At 43.7% G+C, this 14,434-nt stretch overlaps 2 protein-coding genes across 5 annotated transcripts in view; one reads left to right on the top strand and one right to left on the bottom strand.

Moving 5' to 3' along the window:
* The first annotated feature begins 2,071 nt into the window (after positions 1-2,071).
* kcnc1b (potassium voltage-gated channel, Shaw-related subfamily, member 1b) overlaps positions 2,072-14,434 on the top strand; it is a 14,967-nt gene continuing 2,604 nt past the window's right edge. Inside the window, exons 1-4 of one of the 4 annotated variants that reach the window (XM_061676057.1) lie at positions 2,072-2,103; positions 2,220-3,269; positions 7,877-8,792; positions 11,434-11,607. In XM_061676057.1, coding sequence (XP_061532041.1) covers positions 2,706-3,269; positions 7,877-8,792; positions 11,434-11,607 — 1,654 coding nt within the window. In that variant the 5' untranslated portion in view covers positions 2,072-2,103; positions 2,220-2,705. Of the gene's footprint in view, positions 2,104-2,188; positions 3,270-7,876; positions 8,793-11,433; positions 11,608-12,560; positions 13,861-14,434 lie in introns of those variants that run through there. The other 3 variants (XM_061676058.1, XM_061676056.1, XM_061676059.1) reach the window with 3 other exon arrangements.
* The window catches only part of sergef (secretion regulating guanine nucleotide exchange factor), a 19,598-nt gene continuing 17,581 nt past the window's right edge, over positions 12,418-14,434 (bottom strand). The window contains exon 11 of the mRNA XM_061676076.1: positions 12,418-12,457. Coding sequence (XP_061532060.1) covers positions 12,435-12,457 — 23 coding nt within the window. The 3' untranslated portion in view covers positions 12,418-12,434. The remainder of the gene's footprint in view (positions 12,458-14,434) is intronic.

Below are 14,434 nucleotides of genomic sequence, written 5' to 3'. Positions count from 1 at the left end.
AAAACAAACAAACAATATTTCACAAATTCTGCCAGGGTATGTAAACTTATGAGCACAACTCTACACATATGCACTCCTACGTACCCGTCATATTGGAATGCAAGTGTAGGCTACACCTTTTTTATATAACCACTAGGTGGCGGTGGCATATTAGAATGAAAGTGGACACCTTTTTTATAATCTCTAGGGGGCAGTGGCATTTTGGTATGAAAGTATACAGCTTTTTTATAACCACTAGATGGCGGCATACATTTATAAAATGGGATTTTTTTTTTTTTTTTCTATTTGCCCCTATACCCATGTATAATGGGCACTATTGACTTTTGCCAATTTTTTTTTTGGGGGGGGGGGGGGGTGGGGGAAATGCACATTATAGACGATAAAGTACAGTAATTGTTGTGCTGTGTTGGTTGGTTGGTTGGTTGTTGTTGTTGGTTTTTTTGTTTTGCAAACTCCACACAGTCGGGGCCAGGGATTGAACCCGGGTCCTCAGAACTGTGAGGCTGACGCTCTAACCAGTCGGCCACCGTGCCGCCCCCTGTAAAAATCAACGATGAAAATTTAAATAAAACATAATAAAACCTTCAGCTGCAACTGGGGCCTCAGTCAAGGTGGAGGGAATTATGAACAGTTCAAATACCAGTCAATGTTACCACAAAACCTCCAGGCTTCTGCTAGCAAAATAAATGCCAGAAATAGCCTACTAGGACTTCTGAACTGTATTTGGGGATAATCAGAGGCACTTCAATGGTGGCACGTGTGTGCTGACTCCTATTCAACATGAGTTTGAATGTGATTGATTCATTCTGAACATAGCCACATCGCCATTTACAAGAGTGCGTGCAATGTTGTGCAACCACATTCTCAATTGTTTATTTTTACTTACCCTCCTGAAAAGATTATTTCCCCCCCCCCCCCTAATTGCGTTGTACAGGTGGGAAAGGGGTTTGAAATGATTTATCTTGGTCAATTTTTTTATATCGCAAAAACTTGGCAGACTTTGTATACCGACTGTAATGACTAGAGACGAACACTCAATGGACACACTACACTTATGGACAAGTTAGAACAAGAGGAGGCCAGAGTATCCAGAGAGAATCCACGCAAACACAGGGAGAACATGCACACTGCACACAGGACAGCAGAAATTGAGATTCACACTCCTAATCCCGAAATTGTGAAGCAGATGTACTAACAAGTCCACCTTGCTGGCTGTGTATCAAAAGCAATCATTATTATAGTAGTACAGGCGGAATTATCATAATCATTCGATTATGGCCATGTACATAAGGAAGTGTCGAGAGGGAGTATGCATCGATTAGGAGTGAATGAAGTGTACTTAGATCAACAAAGGCAGCTTGTAACTTTTCTCCGCAATGCACAACAACTCCCTCTGCTGGCGGAATAAAATGGACAAAAAACAAAACAAAACCAAAAAAACTTTGTTTTGAAGAGACCCGATTGGTGCTCAGGCCCTGCCCATCTTCCCTTTGATCCCCAAAGCACTCTTATGTACTTTTTTTGATTTTTTTTTTTTTTTTTTTTTTGCATGCGCTTGTGTGTAAAAGCCAGTCTGTGGCCTTTCAACAATAAAATGTTATGTAACTCTGCCGGAAATGGGTCAAGATAAAACTAATTAAGGGATCAATGAAGTTTGCAGCTTTTCTTTTTTTTTTTTTTTTTTTTTTTTGCAAGTGGGTGAAAGAGAGGGGAGGGCAGCATGAGGTGCCGTAAACATGGCAGGCAAATCAGGCATTTTTTTGGTAATGTGAACAACTCCATGTTTATATCGTCTCCACTATCCTTTAACTTGGAGCACCTGCCCCTCCAAAGGTCTCTGCACACCCGTGGCGCACAGGCGCATCTGACTCGCGGGAACTCTTGAACTCTCAAACTATTCGTGCGGCGCGGTCACTGCATGCACACTGTAATTAGCGCAATTGAAATTTCAACGCGCGATCCATCATCAAGTGGACGAGCAGTTGTGCGCGTAGCTGACTCCTGAGTGACAAGGCGAAGATTGGGCACTGCGAAGCGCCGTAATAGGAGAGAGCAAGTACTTAGGGTGCCTCACTGGGCATGCTCCATCTGAGAGGGAAGACGGTGAGCATGTTGTGAGCCACATCCTTACCTTTTGTTTTGTTTCTTGTACTAAACAACACCCTCCCCCGATCTCGGATGTCTGCCACTGACTGGTTGTTCGCCTCCATTTTTTGCAGCAACGGGAGAGGAGTTGAGGGACAAGTGTCGGTGCTGCCGAGACAAAGAGCGAGGCTGCGCGTCGGTGCGAAGGAGGCGCGTCCGGAGGAGGGCTCGATCACACCAGGAGGACCAGCGGCAGGACAGGCGCTGTCCGCTCAGCACCAGCACCGCGGTCACCTCGCCGTCATCAAGTAGGACTCGGATGACTCAATAGAAGGTGACGAAGAAATACTTCGACGCATTGTGTGTCTGTCCTCGCTGGATTTGGCGACGATGTGACGCCCATTCTGCATGCGATGCCATTGGCCGCGTTCATTTTGGCTTTCGCCTCCAGCCTGACATTAGGCGCGTCCGCGTCCCAAAAGCTCGCCACCTGACGCGCGTCGAGCCGTGGTTGATTTTCTTTTGTTTCCGGCCGGGGAGACGACAGGTGGCTCGCCGCGTGCACTCACCTTTGCCACCATGACGAGGGCAACTTCGCTGAGCGATGTATAAGGGACGCGATGGGCCTGAGCGACGACAAGGATCGCATCGTGATCAACGTGGGAGGGATCCGGCACCAGACGTACCGCAGCACCCTTCGCACCCTACCCGGCACCCGCCTGTCGTGGCTGGCCGAGCCTGACGCCCCCAACCACTTTGACTATGACGCCAAGATCGAGGAGTTCTTTTTCGACCGCCACCCGGGCGTCTTTGCGCACATCCTCAACTATTACAGGACAGGTAAGCTGCACTGCCCGGCCGATGTGTGCGGGCCGCTCTACGAGGAAGAGTTGGCCTTCTGGGGCATCGACGAGACGGACGTGGAGCCCTGCTGCTGGATGACCTATCGGCAGCACCGGGAGGCCGAGGAGGCCCTTGATAGTTTCGGCGGTGGGGGACTGTTGGACCTGGGCAACGACGATGCCGAGCCCGAGCAGGAGCACGGGGAGGACGACGCGGATGAAATGACGCGGAGGCTGGCGCACGGAGACTCTCCTGACGCCCGGAGCGGCACTTTGTGGAGCCGCTGGCAGAAGCGCGTTTGGGCTCTGTTTGAGGACCCGTACTCCTCCAAATATGCAAGGGTGAGTTGTTTGCATGCTTCTCCCCCCACCCCCCACCACGTGATCACTGTGTGGATTCATGAATGAATTGTGACCCGAGAGGCAATCTCAGTCGCTTGATGACCTTGAACTTGATCTCCCAACGCACGGATGGGACTCAAAGGCTGTCAAAATCATTGGCCAACTGCCTAGGAACAATATTAACAGCTTTGCTAACATATCACGAAAACTACAGTGCACTTTCATCTGTTATACTTCTCAAAATTCAAATGTGTCGACGCTTCGTTTTAAAACTTAACTGCACTGCAAGTTTTCACGTATCCATAGCACTGCGGGTACAAATATTCATACTGAAAACTTGTTGCTAGGCAGAGTTCATAGGGCTCAACACACACGCTGTTTGACTGACAAACAAAGGGCTGATGGTGGAGAGCCAATAGGAAGTCACTCAGACACACACTCGGGAAACAGAGGGTCGTGGCATCAGGGGTCAACTTACAAATGGAGTGAAATTGGACAGAAAATTATTATTTTGGAATGACATATATATATCGTTGTTCCTCTATTTGTGCCAGCTACTGTATGTATAGCGTGACAGGCAGAACAATTAAATGCTCTTCCATTAGATGGCAGAAGGTACAATAAACTTGTGTATCCACCTGTTGCCCTGCGAGTATATCAGCTTTGTGGTCAATTAAACAGGCTCAGATTTCATACCGCCCAAGTCAATTTGTGAGTAAATTCAGAGAAGAGCATCACTATTCCAGTACTGTATATACACTACAGTATTTGTGACATTTTTGTTGTTGTTTATTGGCGCTGTGCTGTGACATTTTTCTCATGTTAAATAGATGTCTTGGCTCAATAACTTTTAGGGAAACACTGTACAAACTGACTTCTAATGCACATATACAACTGGGCATCCTCCAGCTGTTTCTGATTCATCTTGGCAATTAGCAGAAGTTGCACTTGATTGAGACCTTCTCTATGATAACTCCTCTCCACTCCATTATTTTGCTGAATTCGGTTCTAAATATTCAGAGCAAGATTCTCTCATCTTATTTAAAAAAAAAAAAAAGAATTGATTGTTAATTTTGCCAAGAGGTAGCCAACCTCTCCCCAAAGGTCAGCTGGGATAGGCTCCTGCAGCTCACCCGCGACCCTTATGAGGACCCGCACCATCGACTGATGGCTGATGGTTAATTTTCCTAATAGTCATTTGCAGTTGAGGAAATTCAGTCAAATATGCCACCACAGCTCATGTAGGAGGAAAAATTAGGAATGAGATTTCTCAGGGGCAAGGTTCCTGCTAGACTGGCTAAATGGGTCAACAACATATTAGGGAAGCAAATCTTTAGCACCACACAGCAACATTTTAGTGGCAAGCCTCCAGACAAAATCAGGTTGCTGTAGGAGGTGACACTTTTGGTCCTGGCTTTTGGGCATTTCTCCATTCAAGCCTCTAAACAGTGACAATTACTTTACTTTTTTTTTTTTTTTTTTTTTGACAAGTGTCCTCCTCTGAAGCCTGCTGCGATGCATGCTGCTTTAGCAGCATGCAGCAGCCTGATTATCAGCCCCCCCCCCCCTCCCTCCCATCCAGCGAGCGCCAACTGTACGGTATTTGCAAGTTCTCACCCACAGTGGCTGTAATTAAAAAATAATAATAATAAAAAAAAAAAAAAATCACACATCCCTGTTCAAATGCCATTTTTTTGTGGGAAAAGAAATGAACCAAGATAAATAATTTCAAAACTTTTTGCAACATTAATTTGACCTATAACCCGTATAACTCCATTTTTTTTAAAGAATCTTTTTGGAGAGGGGATGTGAAGACAAGCAACTGAGATAATGTGTTTGCACAAGTATGCACACCCTCGTATAACTGAGGATGTGACTGTGTTTACAATCAACCATTCACATTCAAATGTTAAATGGGAATCAGCACACACCTGCCACCATTTAAAGTGCCTCTGATTAACCCCAAATAAAGTTCAGCTGTTCTAATAGGCTTTTTTCCTTTTTTGCTTTCAGCTGTAACTGGGGCCTTGTGGAGGGAATTATGCACAGTTCCAAATAGCAGTCAGTGTTAGCACCAAACCTTCAGTCTAGAAAGCAAAACACAGCAATTTAAAGCCACACATGGATCTTCTTTCAGGCATCACCTTGAAATCCCACAGCACATCTTCTTCGTTTAGACAAAAGCAGAGCAAGGTTGGACAAAGCTCCACTAAGACAGGGAAGAAAATTAATTAGAACTGAACCCCAGACTTAATTACAGACTCTATTCACAGTGGATACATCAGTGGAAAAGCCTTGTCCCAGCACATCAGCACGGTTTGCCAGCAACAGTGAGAGTGAACCAATAAGCAGCCCGTCGTGTTCACCTGGCACCCTCCCCCGACGTTCACGCTGTTCCCAAGTGTCACCAAGACACATCATGCAAAGGGAGGTGCGATAACATGAAGCATTAGAAGGGTGCGATTGTTCGTAGCCAGTGGTGAACAAAGACATCATCACGGTAACGGTGGGTGACCGATAATGACCTTGGGTTTGCTCAAATAAAAAATGCATACTAGTCCGGGGAAGCAATTCAAACTTATATTATTATTATATCGATAATAATAAAATCACTCGTCAAAAGCAATTACCCATTTCACGACATGGTTTGTTCGGTCAAAATGCAAAGATATGCATTTTTGCTTGAAACATTGGACAAGACTAACTCACTTCAGCGTTTGACATCAAACATCCGTCAATGCAATATGTTGATTTATGCATGATGTAATTATAGCTATAAATTAGAGATTAGGTATCCCCAAGGCATTTTTTGTTAACATAATCACATTACGACATGCCTGCATGGCCTGGATTGCTTTTTTGAGGTTGGAGTTTACAGTTTAGTTTATTGTATTGGGATTTTATTGTAGGGTGTTATTTTGTGCAGAACACATTGTAGAGAGGGCGTACCGCACAACAATATTATGCAATACATCACAACAATGCCACACGCAGTGCTAGCACCTCAATGTTTGTAACAATGAATACGATGAGGCTTTTGTGTGTCATTCCTCAACTGGTCGCACCAGCAGTGTCGACTGTAATATGCTTGCAAATGGACTTGAGTTTTAAATACAACAACTGTTAAGTGAATCATATTTCATATGAAACTAATACTGTATGCCTATTACTCTAATTACTTCAGCATTACGAATAATGATACAGCTTCGATGGCAAACCATAGCACTTTAGAGGCTAAATACATCATTTCAAGCATGCGTGGTATGTGTGTGTGCTGTTTCTTACTGCAGAGCTCACCTTTTTATTTTTGAGTGCGTGGCTGCGGGGGTTTGTGTATGTGCACAAAGCTTGCAGAGGCGTAATGCAGTACTAAACTTTCTGTACTAAATGTTGTGGTTCCTTGTTTAATTTAAGATTGGGATGGTAAAAGGTGATACCGATGCTCACGAAAAGGAAGGGTGATGCTGACAACAGATGTCATTTTACTGGAGTCAAGTCAACAACGATCGCTTGGACAGGAAGCAGATGTTCATAAGTAAACAATTTCCTCGGTGCAATTCAGAGAATTGCCACTGACTTTATGTAATGCGGTCTTGCTTTCCATCTCAGCCTGCATGAATGGCCTCGAATGACTGAGAAGCTGTTTTTCCCCTTTGCTCAGCGGAATATACGATTCTCTCGTGCCTGGACACGTACTGTTCCACTGATTCATTCATACATTACTCCACCCAGTCTCTTAACAAGGCTGTGCATTAGCTTGAGCGCGCACTTACCCCTACTAAATCCAAGCTCATACAAATTTGGTGTCTTCATGGAGTGATAACAGATCTCCCGAACCATTTCTCAGTGCATCCACTGATCTGCTGGTGGCACGCTTCCAGTTTTCCCTCAACGTGCAGGCGGGGTAACACATACTGTAATCCAGTATGATCAGAGGATAGCGCAAGGACAGTGCTACGATCAATACCCAGGAAAGCATACTGTATCAGTTACACCTACATATGTAGCACATATCAGAAATATCAGAGGCTAAAAATGATGAAATGCGATCATCAGATCAATGCCGATGAAAAGTAAAATACTCCACAGTCATCAGGGATGATGTTGGCTCGTCATAGAAAGCGCACCTCATCCTAATCAGCCTCACCCACCGTGATTCCCAGGAGTTGGTCATTTGGTCAATGTGACCTTGAGTGAGGAAAGACCTGCTGTAAGTAAGGTGTTGAACGCAAGCGCCCCAGTTTTACATTGATTCACGAATATCCAATAGGTTACTGCTGACGGCGCTTGTGAAATGTTGCACGGAGCATGGAAAACGCTACGACCTTGAGATGGAGCTGAGGGAGGAGGGGTGTGACACTGATGAGCTCGCATTGATTGTTCGAATATAATGGCACTTTAGAATCAAGACACGGAACACAGAACTGTCACTGTTAAAGCAGATGTCGACGTCTCAGATTAAATTGCATTGCTAAGGATGGCTGCCTGGGGTTGATTACATGGTGTGTATTACTATAATCACTCTCTCCTCTGTCTTTCTTCACCTTCGAACCCTCCCTCCATCTCTCCCTTTCCATTGCCTTCTCGCTCTCTAATTTCTGACTTAGTGGGTGGCTCTGGCCTCGCTGTTCTTTATCCTGGTTTCCATCACCACGTTCTGTCTGGAGACCCACGAGGCCTTCAACCCCATCATCAACCGCACCGAGGTGGAGCTGGTGGACAACATCACGGTGGAGCACACCTACCAGGAGCCTGAGACAGCCGCCTACCTCACCTACATTGAAGGTGTTTGCGTCGTGTGGTTCACTTTTGAATTCCTAATGCGAATAACTTTCTGTCCAAACAAATTTGACTTCATCCGGAACGCCCTGAACATCATTGACTTTGTGGCCATCCTGCCCTTCTACCTGGAGGTGGGCCTCAGTGGGCTCTCTTCAAAGGCAGCTAAGGACGTGCTGGGTTTCCTCCGAGTGGTCCGCTTCGTCAGGATCCTGCGTATCTTCAAGCTCACTCGACACTTTGTGGGTCTGAGGGTGCTGGGCCACACGCTGAGAGCCAGCACCAACGAATTCCTTCTCCTCATCATTTTCCTCGCCCTGGGTGTCCTCATCTTTGCCACAATGATCTACTACGCAGAACGAATTGGCGCAAACCCCAATGACCCTCGAGCCAGCGAGCACACGCAATTCAAGAACATCCCGATCGGATTCTGGTGGGCCGTGGTGACCATGACGACCCTCGGCTACGGTGACATGTACCCACAGACCACCTCTGGTATGCTGGTGGGAGCCTTGTGCGCCCTGGCAGGTGTGCTAACCATCGCGATGCCAGTCCCTGTGATTGTCAACAACTTTGGAATGTATTACTCCCTGGCCATGGCGAAACAGAAACTACCAAAGAAAAAAAATAGGCATATCCCACGGGCACCCCAACCTGGTTCTCCAAATTTCTGTAAATCAAGCATCAGCTCACAACATCAGAGCCCTGTCGCCCATGACGACGTTTTCGAGATAAAGTTTCAAGGTAGGATGAAGCCTTTTATATAGAACTAATACATTCCGATACCTTGTTGACTCATAAATAGTTTGCTGGCCACAGAAACACATATCACTATTCAGCTGTTTCTCTGCTACCACACTTCAGTCAGCTGATGAGTCAGGCATGAGATTAAACAGCAGACCTTCCCAGTGCACGATCAATAAAATACATGATTTTCCGACTTTGAATGGAGAGGAAAAGGGATTTTGGCAAATCATGAGTACTCTACCACTTCACTGTTCAGATCTTCATTTAGTGATTCATTGCGATGTCTTTTAGGGAGGAGCAAAGTGCTTGTCCTCATGTGTTTGCAATGTTAGGAACATCCGGCTAAAAAAAGAATACATATTCATAACACTCAATCTTGGATCGTAGCAACATTGTAGTAAGCTGCAGCTTCTGCAATGAACAGCAGCTCTGACAAGACCGATGCAGTAGATGGCAATAAATGCCCTTTAATTCATTCACTGGCGGCCATTTTCAAAGTAGAGTTCCCCATATTGTCAGCTGTTTCAGAGCATTTGGACTGATCTTTCAAGACCCACACAATATTGTGTCCTGCGACGATATAAGCACCACACCTACCAAAAGAAAGAGTAGACTCTCTTCTTTCACCAGAAAACAAGTTTGTCTGTTTTTTTTCCAGGTCTTTAGTCATCAGCAGTAGACCAAAAACCCTGGTTCCTGACCAAAAACCGGACAAAACAAGCTTTTTCTGTCAAGTAGAAGATTGACTTTGGCGCTAATATTTTATTTATTTCCATTTTTCTCCGCCTTTGTGACACTTCAAACTATACAACAACAAAAACACTGAGAAAGGGCTTTTGATAGCGAAATCATTTATTTACAGATATAAAACTAAGAAATGTGCCGTGAGGGACAGTGACTCACCGCACGGCTCGAGCGTGGCTTTTCTTACCTGCCGTACGCCATTCACTCCATGAACTGCATCATCTTTTCTCACGACCGTGTCACACACTTTCTACAAACTACCACAACATATAGTCTATTTTTACCATACATTGACTTACTCTGTTATAGTGTCAGGTGCCTAAATTTATCCAACTTCCATGTTGGCATTTTCTGTCCCTCATAATCAACGTGACCAATGAAGATTCACGCCAAATCTTTATCTGCAACTCAAAAGCTGTGCTGATCTCAAATACCAAAGCGATGCAATGTTGCCATCTACTGGCGTCCGTTTGTCATTACAGTTATGTCGGAGCTTGAATTTCACCGACAGACGCTGGACGAGACTACCCTTGACAAAAACGTATACTTGACTATTAATTTCCCTGAGGCAACCCTGCCAAGGGATTAATAAAGTATCTAGCTACCTATGTTGTTGGCAGTAAATGGTTGGATTCCTGTTGACGAATATAAAAATCCACGGCAGTAAATGGCTTCGAGTGAAGCCACGCATGACCACAAAAGACTGATTTTTCTGTAACCTGCTATCAGCTGGTTAGTTCCTCATAATGTGCGCTGTCGGGTGACATACAGTAAGATAACAGGACCAAACCAGTTTTGATTCGCTTCTATTCTAAAAATGTAAAACAAAATTCACCAACGAATAGTGGGGGGAATATTTTTTGTGGCACCACATTTGTATGAGCCAGTTACTATCTTTGGTAGTAGTTAGACACTTTGTGAATATTGTAGCGTGTTACAAATAGATGGACGAGATGGTTTGCATTATAGGGTGCGGCAAAAGATTATATTGTGAAAATAACTGACATTTTACCGTGATTTGCACCAAGATTGAAAGACGGTAAAATGAATTCAGAGACTTGTTTCTAAATATATGAAGCATTTTTGAATAACGGAAAACGTGCATTGCCCTGATTAGTCCTTGGCGACATCACAGCATCTTACGACAGCAGAGAGTTCATAGCCACGTCGCGTTTGAATCCTTCTATGTTGGACGTTACTATCATTGTGAAGCAGAAGTCACCGAACGTTCATTGGATTGTTGGACCGCGAATAGGGAACGTGAGATGAAAGAGAATGTGGGTGAAAATGAAAAGCCAGGAGCTCCCATTCACTTCACATCGCCGGGCCACATTTTGGTGACAATGACAGCAATCTTTGCCATTTCATCCAGTTACATTATAAATCTAGTTAAGTGTTATTGTAAAAAAACAACATATATCTACTTTAGAGACAGTATTTGTATGGCTTGGCGGCAGCTGAGACTCGCTTGGTTAAAATGCCATGTTGCCATTCAGCTGGGTTCAGCGGGTGGGTACCAGCCAGCATAGATGTTAAATTTAAACCATATCTTTAATGAAACTTTAATGAATACTATCTTGGCACGTGTTTCCCCTACATTTTGCGCAATTGTACTAACCAACTTACTGGCACAAAAAAAACTGAAATCCAAACAGTAGGCTACCTCTTGCACTTGCATTTACACCTTGGTAAACACATACAGAGCCCTGATGTACACAAACCTGAGAAAGACATTGCCATGCAAACATTACACAGCAGCGACACGATGCTCGAAATAGTCCAGAAGTGGAGCCACATTGTGGAAAATGTAGATATTAAAGATGACGGCGAAGGTCACTAGAATTGTTTTCCCGATGTGCTCTTCTATTTGTTCTTTTTGTTGTTGTATGTAAAGATTCCAAGCTTAACGGTGAGGCTGCTAACGCTGCTCTGGCCAACGAGGACTGCCCTCACATCGATCAGGCCGTATCTCCCGAGGAAATCTTCAGCCCCAGCGAAAGAGAGCGGCCCTGCTTCCTGGTCACCACGGCCGAGCGGCCCGACCGCACGGGGGGCCGAGTGAGGAGGGGTACGTACAGTAACAGTCCATCACAGGCCCCTGTAGAATACTGACACGCTCTAAGGCCCTAGACAGGACACGCCCCCTTTTTCTCCCCATCTTTTGCATTGTGTTACATCTCACAGGAACACGCTCACTAAAACACGCTCACACAAACTGCAAACCTCTTAATGCGACACACCTTCACAGAAGCTGCTTCTCCTCAAGCATTCCCTCGGCAATTGTATATATTCCAAGTTAAGGCCGAGCACAATCACCACAAATGGTAATAATAGATCTACATGATATATTTTTAAATACCATGCATAATGTAATTAACCCCTATTTAATTACTGGTAAGAAAAAATATTTTGAAGATTTATATGATTTAGAATGTGCTGTCTTACATGCTTAAAGATATAGTGGTGTGCTATATGTGTACCATGTATGTATGTATGTATGTATGTATGCGTTTTTAATGATAAATACCATGTGGGATCCTAACTTGAGTTCATTGCTCTTGGCCATAATGGTGCATGAAGTGTCTTGTTGATGGGTGCTATCAGAATGGTGAAGGAGCATAACACAGAGTTGTTGTTGTTGTTCCCCCCCGCCCCCCACCCACCCAAGAGAAGTCCCAGTTTTGGATTTTACACCGATGTTCAAAACATTCCCAAGAAATGTACATGGGTGTGCAGCTGTATGTCACAAAATGAAGCTCCACCAGTTGCTCTAAGACATTCCCTACCTGAGGTGCCTACCTTTTATAGTGTTCTACTCCGAACCATTCCAGTACCACCCGGTGCATGTCCTTGTACTCCGGATGCACTCAAATGCATGGAGAAATCTGATCTGTCTCAAGTGTGTGTTGACCTCTGTCCTTGGAGACAAAAACAAGAAAGCAACAGGTGTAGTATTACCAACGAGGAGCACAGAAAAAAATAAACACTCATGTCATGGATCCAGTGCTGCAGTGTACTCAGAACGTTCTCTGTTTTTCAACTAAAGGTTATGAAAAGCCTTGGAGCCTTAACAGCATGTCTGGCATGAGCGGGGATGCCTCTGGAGTGTCCTCAGTGTCCGCCCTGCCCTGCAGCCCACCCTGTCTAATGCAGCACTCACATTCTCCCATCCCATCCATTATGTAGCATGGTTGAGTAGCAGACACAATGCCATTGGAAGGCCAGTCCACACTTCTCCTCGTATTGTTTTCTGTCAGATACCCCCCCCGCCCTTTTGACACGCACCTTTGTTCCTGCTTTCTCATTTTTATTTTCCTCTTCCTGGAAAACTGTATCACAACTGTTCTGATACTCCAGCTTCCCAAGGGTTCTCCTTGGGGGTGTCATCCCAGACTACAGGTCACATTGGTGTGACGCCACACATGCATGGGTCACCTCAGTTGCTGACAAAGCACTGTTCGACAGGCTAACCCCACCTCTTTTCCCTATGTTGACTTCATTGCCTGTTGCTCTGTTGCTTTTGATCTCACATACTTTTCTCCCAACGACTTTTTTTTAATTCTCATCTGCTTTGGACAATTCTGTGAATTAAACTTTCATAAGATGTAACATTATGCTGGACATTAACATTAACAACACATTGCTTTGAAAACATATCCAACATTTTCCATTGCCAGGTGTTAAGGAAAATCCTCTTAAGTGCTTTGTATGTTGCAAAGTAGAGACGGTACAATTCTGAAAGCACAAACCAGCCAATGTTATCGGAGGATTAGGGGGGGAAAAAAGACAAGAAAAAAAAAACAGAGCTAGATGATGTCCAACGCACTATGGAGATGATGACAATTCCTATGATATTAGTGATGAATAATGTCAACAGAACTAAAATTGTTTGGTCCTTTGCATGAACTGCATGAGAAATTATGTTCTACAAGAAGCTAATTGTATTGCAGTACCTGTAAGAGAAAACATTGTCCTTCAAAAGCTTCGAAAAGCTTTTCCATTTTTATGCATTTCTGAGACAGCTTTACAAGAGACTCAGTCATAGCAAGATTTTTATGTAGCTGCCATTCTTTGCCTTTCCCCAATATATCATATTTCTTGTATTCATTTGACTTCAGTGGACAACTGAAATTATTTCACTTGAAATATTTGGTACAAAGCCAGCTATAATGCTTGCATGAGGATGTTTTTTAAAACAAATATCCACTTGTAGTTAGGAACTTTAAAACAAACAAAAAAAAACCTGTCTGCTGCAGCTGCTATTACAGCTAAGATGCAGAAATATAGGCAGGAATGATAACAATGGTGCCTTTGTACCAGGTGAGGCAAACTGTGTAAAAAAAAAAAAAAAAAGAAAAGAAAAAAGATTTTAAGACAATACAACATTGTTGTAGCATAAATACATTTGAAAGCTGCTTATGATTTTACTTTACAGTTTACAGCTTAATCTCAGTAAATATGACAATTTGGTTATTATGTCAAAGACAGCAACTAAAAAATCGTTTAGAGAGGAAAACAATCTGTTTGCATAATGAAGCCCAAAATATTAATCAAGGGTCACTCCAAACAATATACAAATAAATTACAAATGTCAAAAGGAGTACAGTATCTAATGATTCAAAAATATCAATACTGTTACACAAATTTGGACACTGTCCCAGTAATTATACACAATTCTCTTCAAGGCACTTTAACAGATCTTATGTTGACCAATCAGACATTTGACACATTTCTAGAATATTTAAGTATATGAGTATGTTCATTCTGAATGAACAGATTTGTTTTTTTTTCTTCAAGTCATGTCTTTTGTGGTGATTAATGGACGTTATATAGTAAGAAAAAAACAACAACATCTTATGATTTGTTATGATGAGGTGCAGGTGGGAAAAAAGACA

This window comes from Phycodurus eques, chromosome 5 (assembly GCF_024500275.1).
Source record: "Phycodurus eques isolate BA_2022a chromosome 5, UOR_Pequ_1.1, whole genome shotgun sequence".
Taxonomy (NCBI): Eukaryota; Metazoa; Chordata; class Actinopteri; order Syngnathiformes; family Syngnathidae; genus Phycodurus; species Phycodurus eques.
This window is presented reverse-complemented; position numbering and strand designations above follow the sequence as displayed.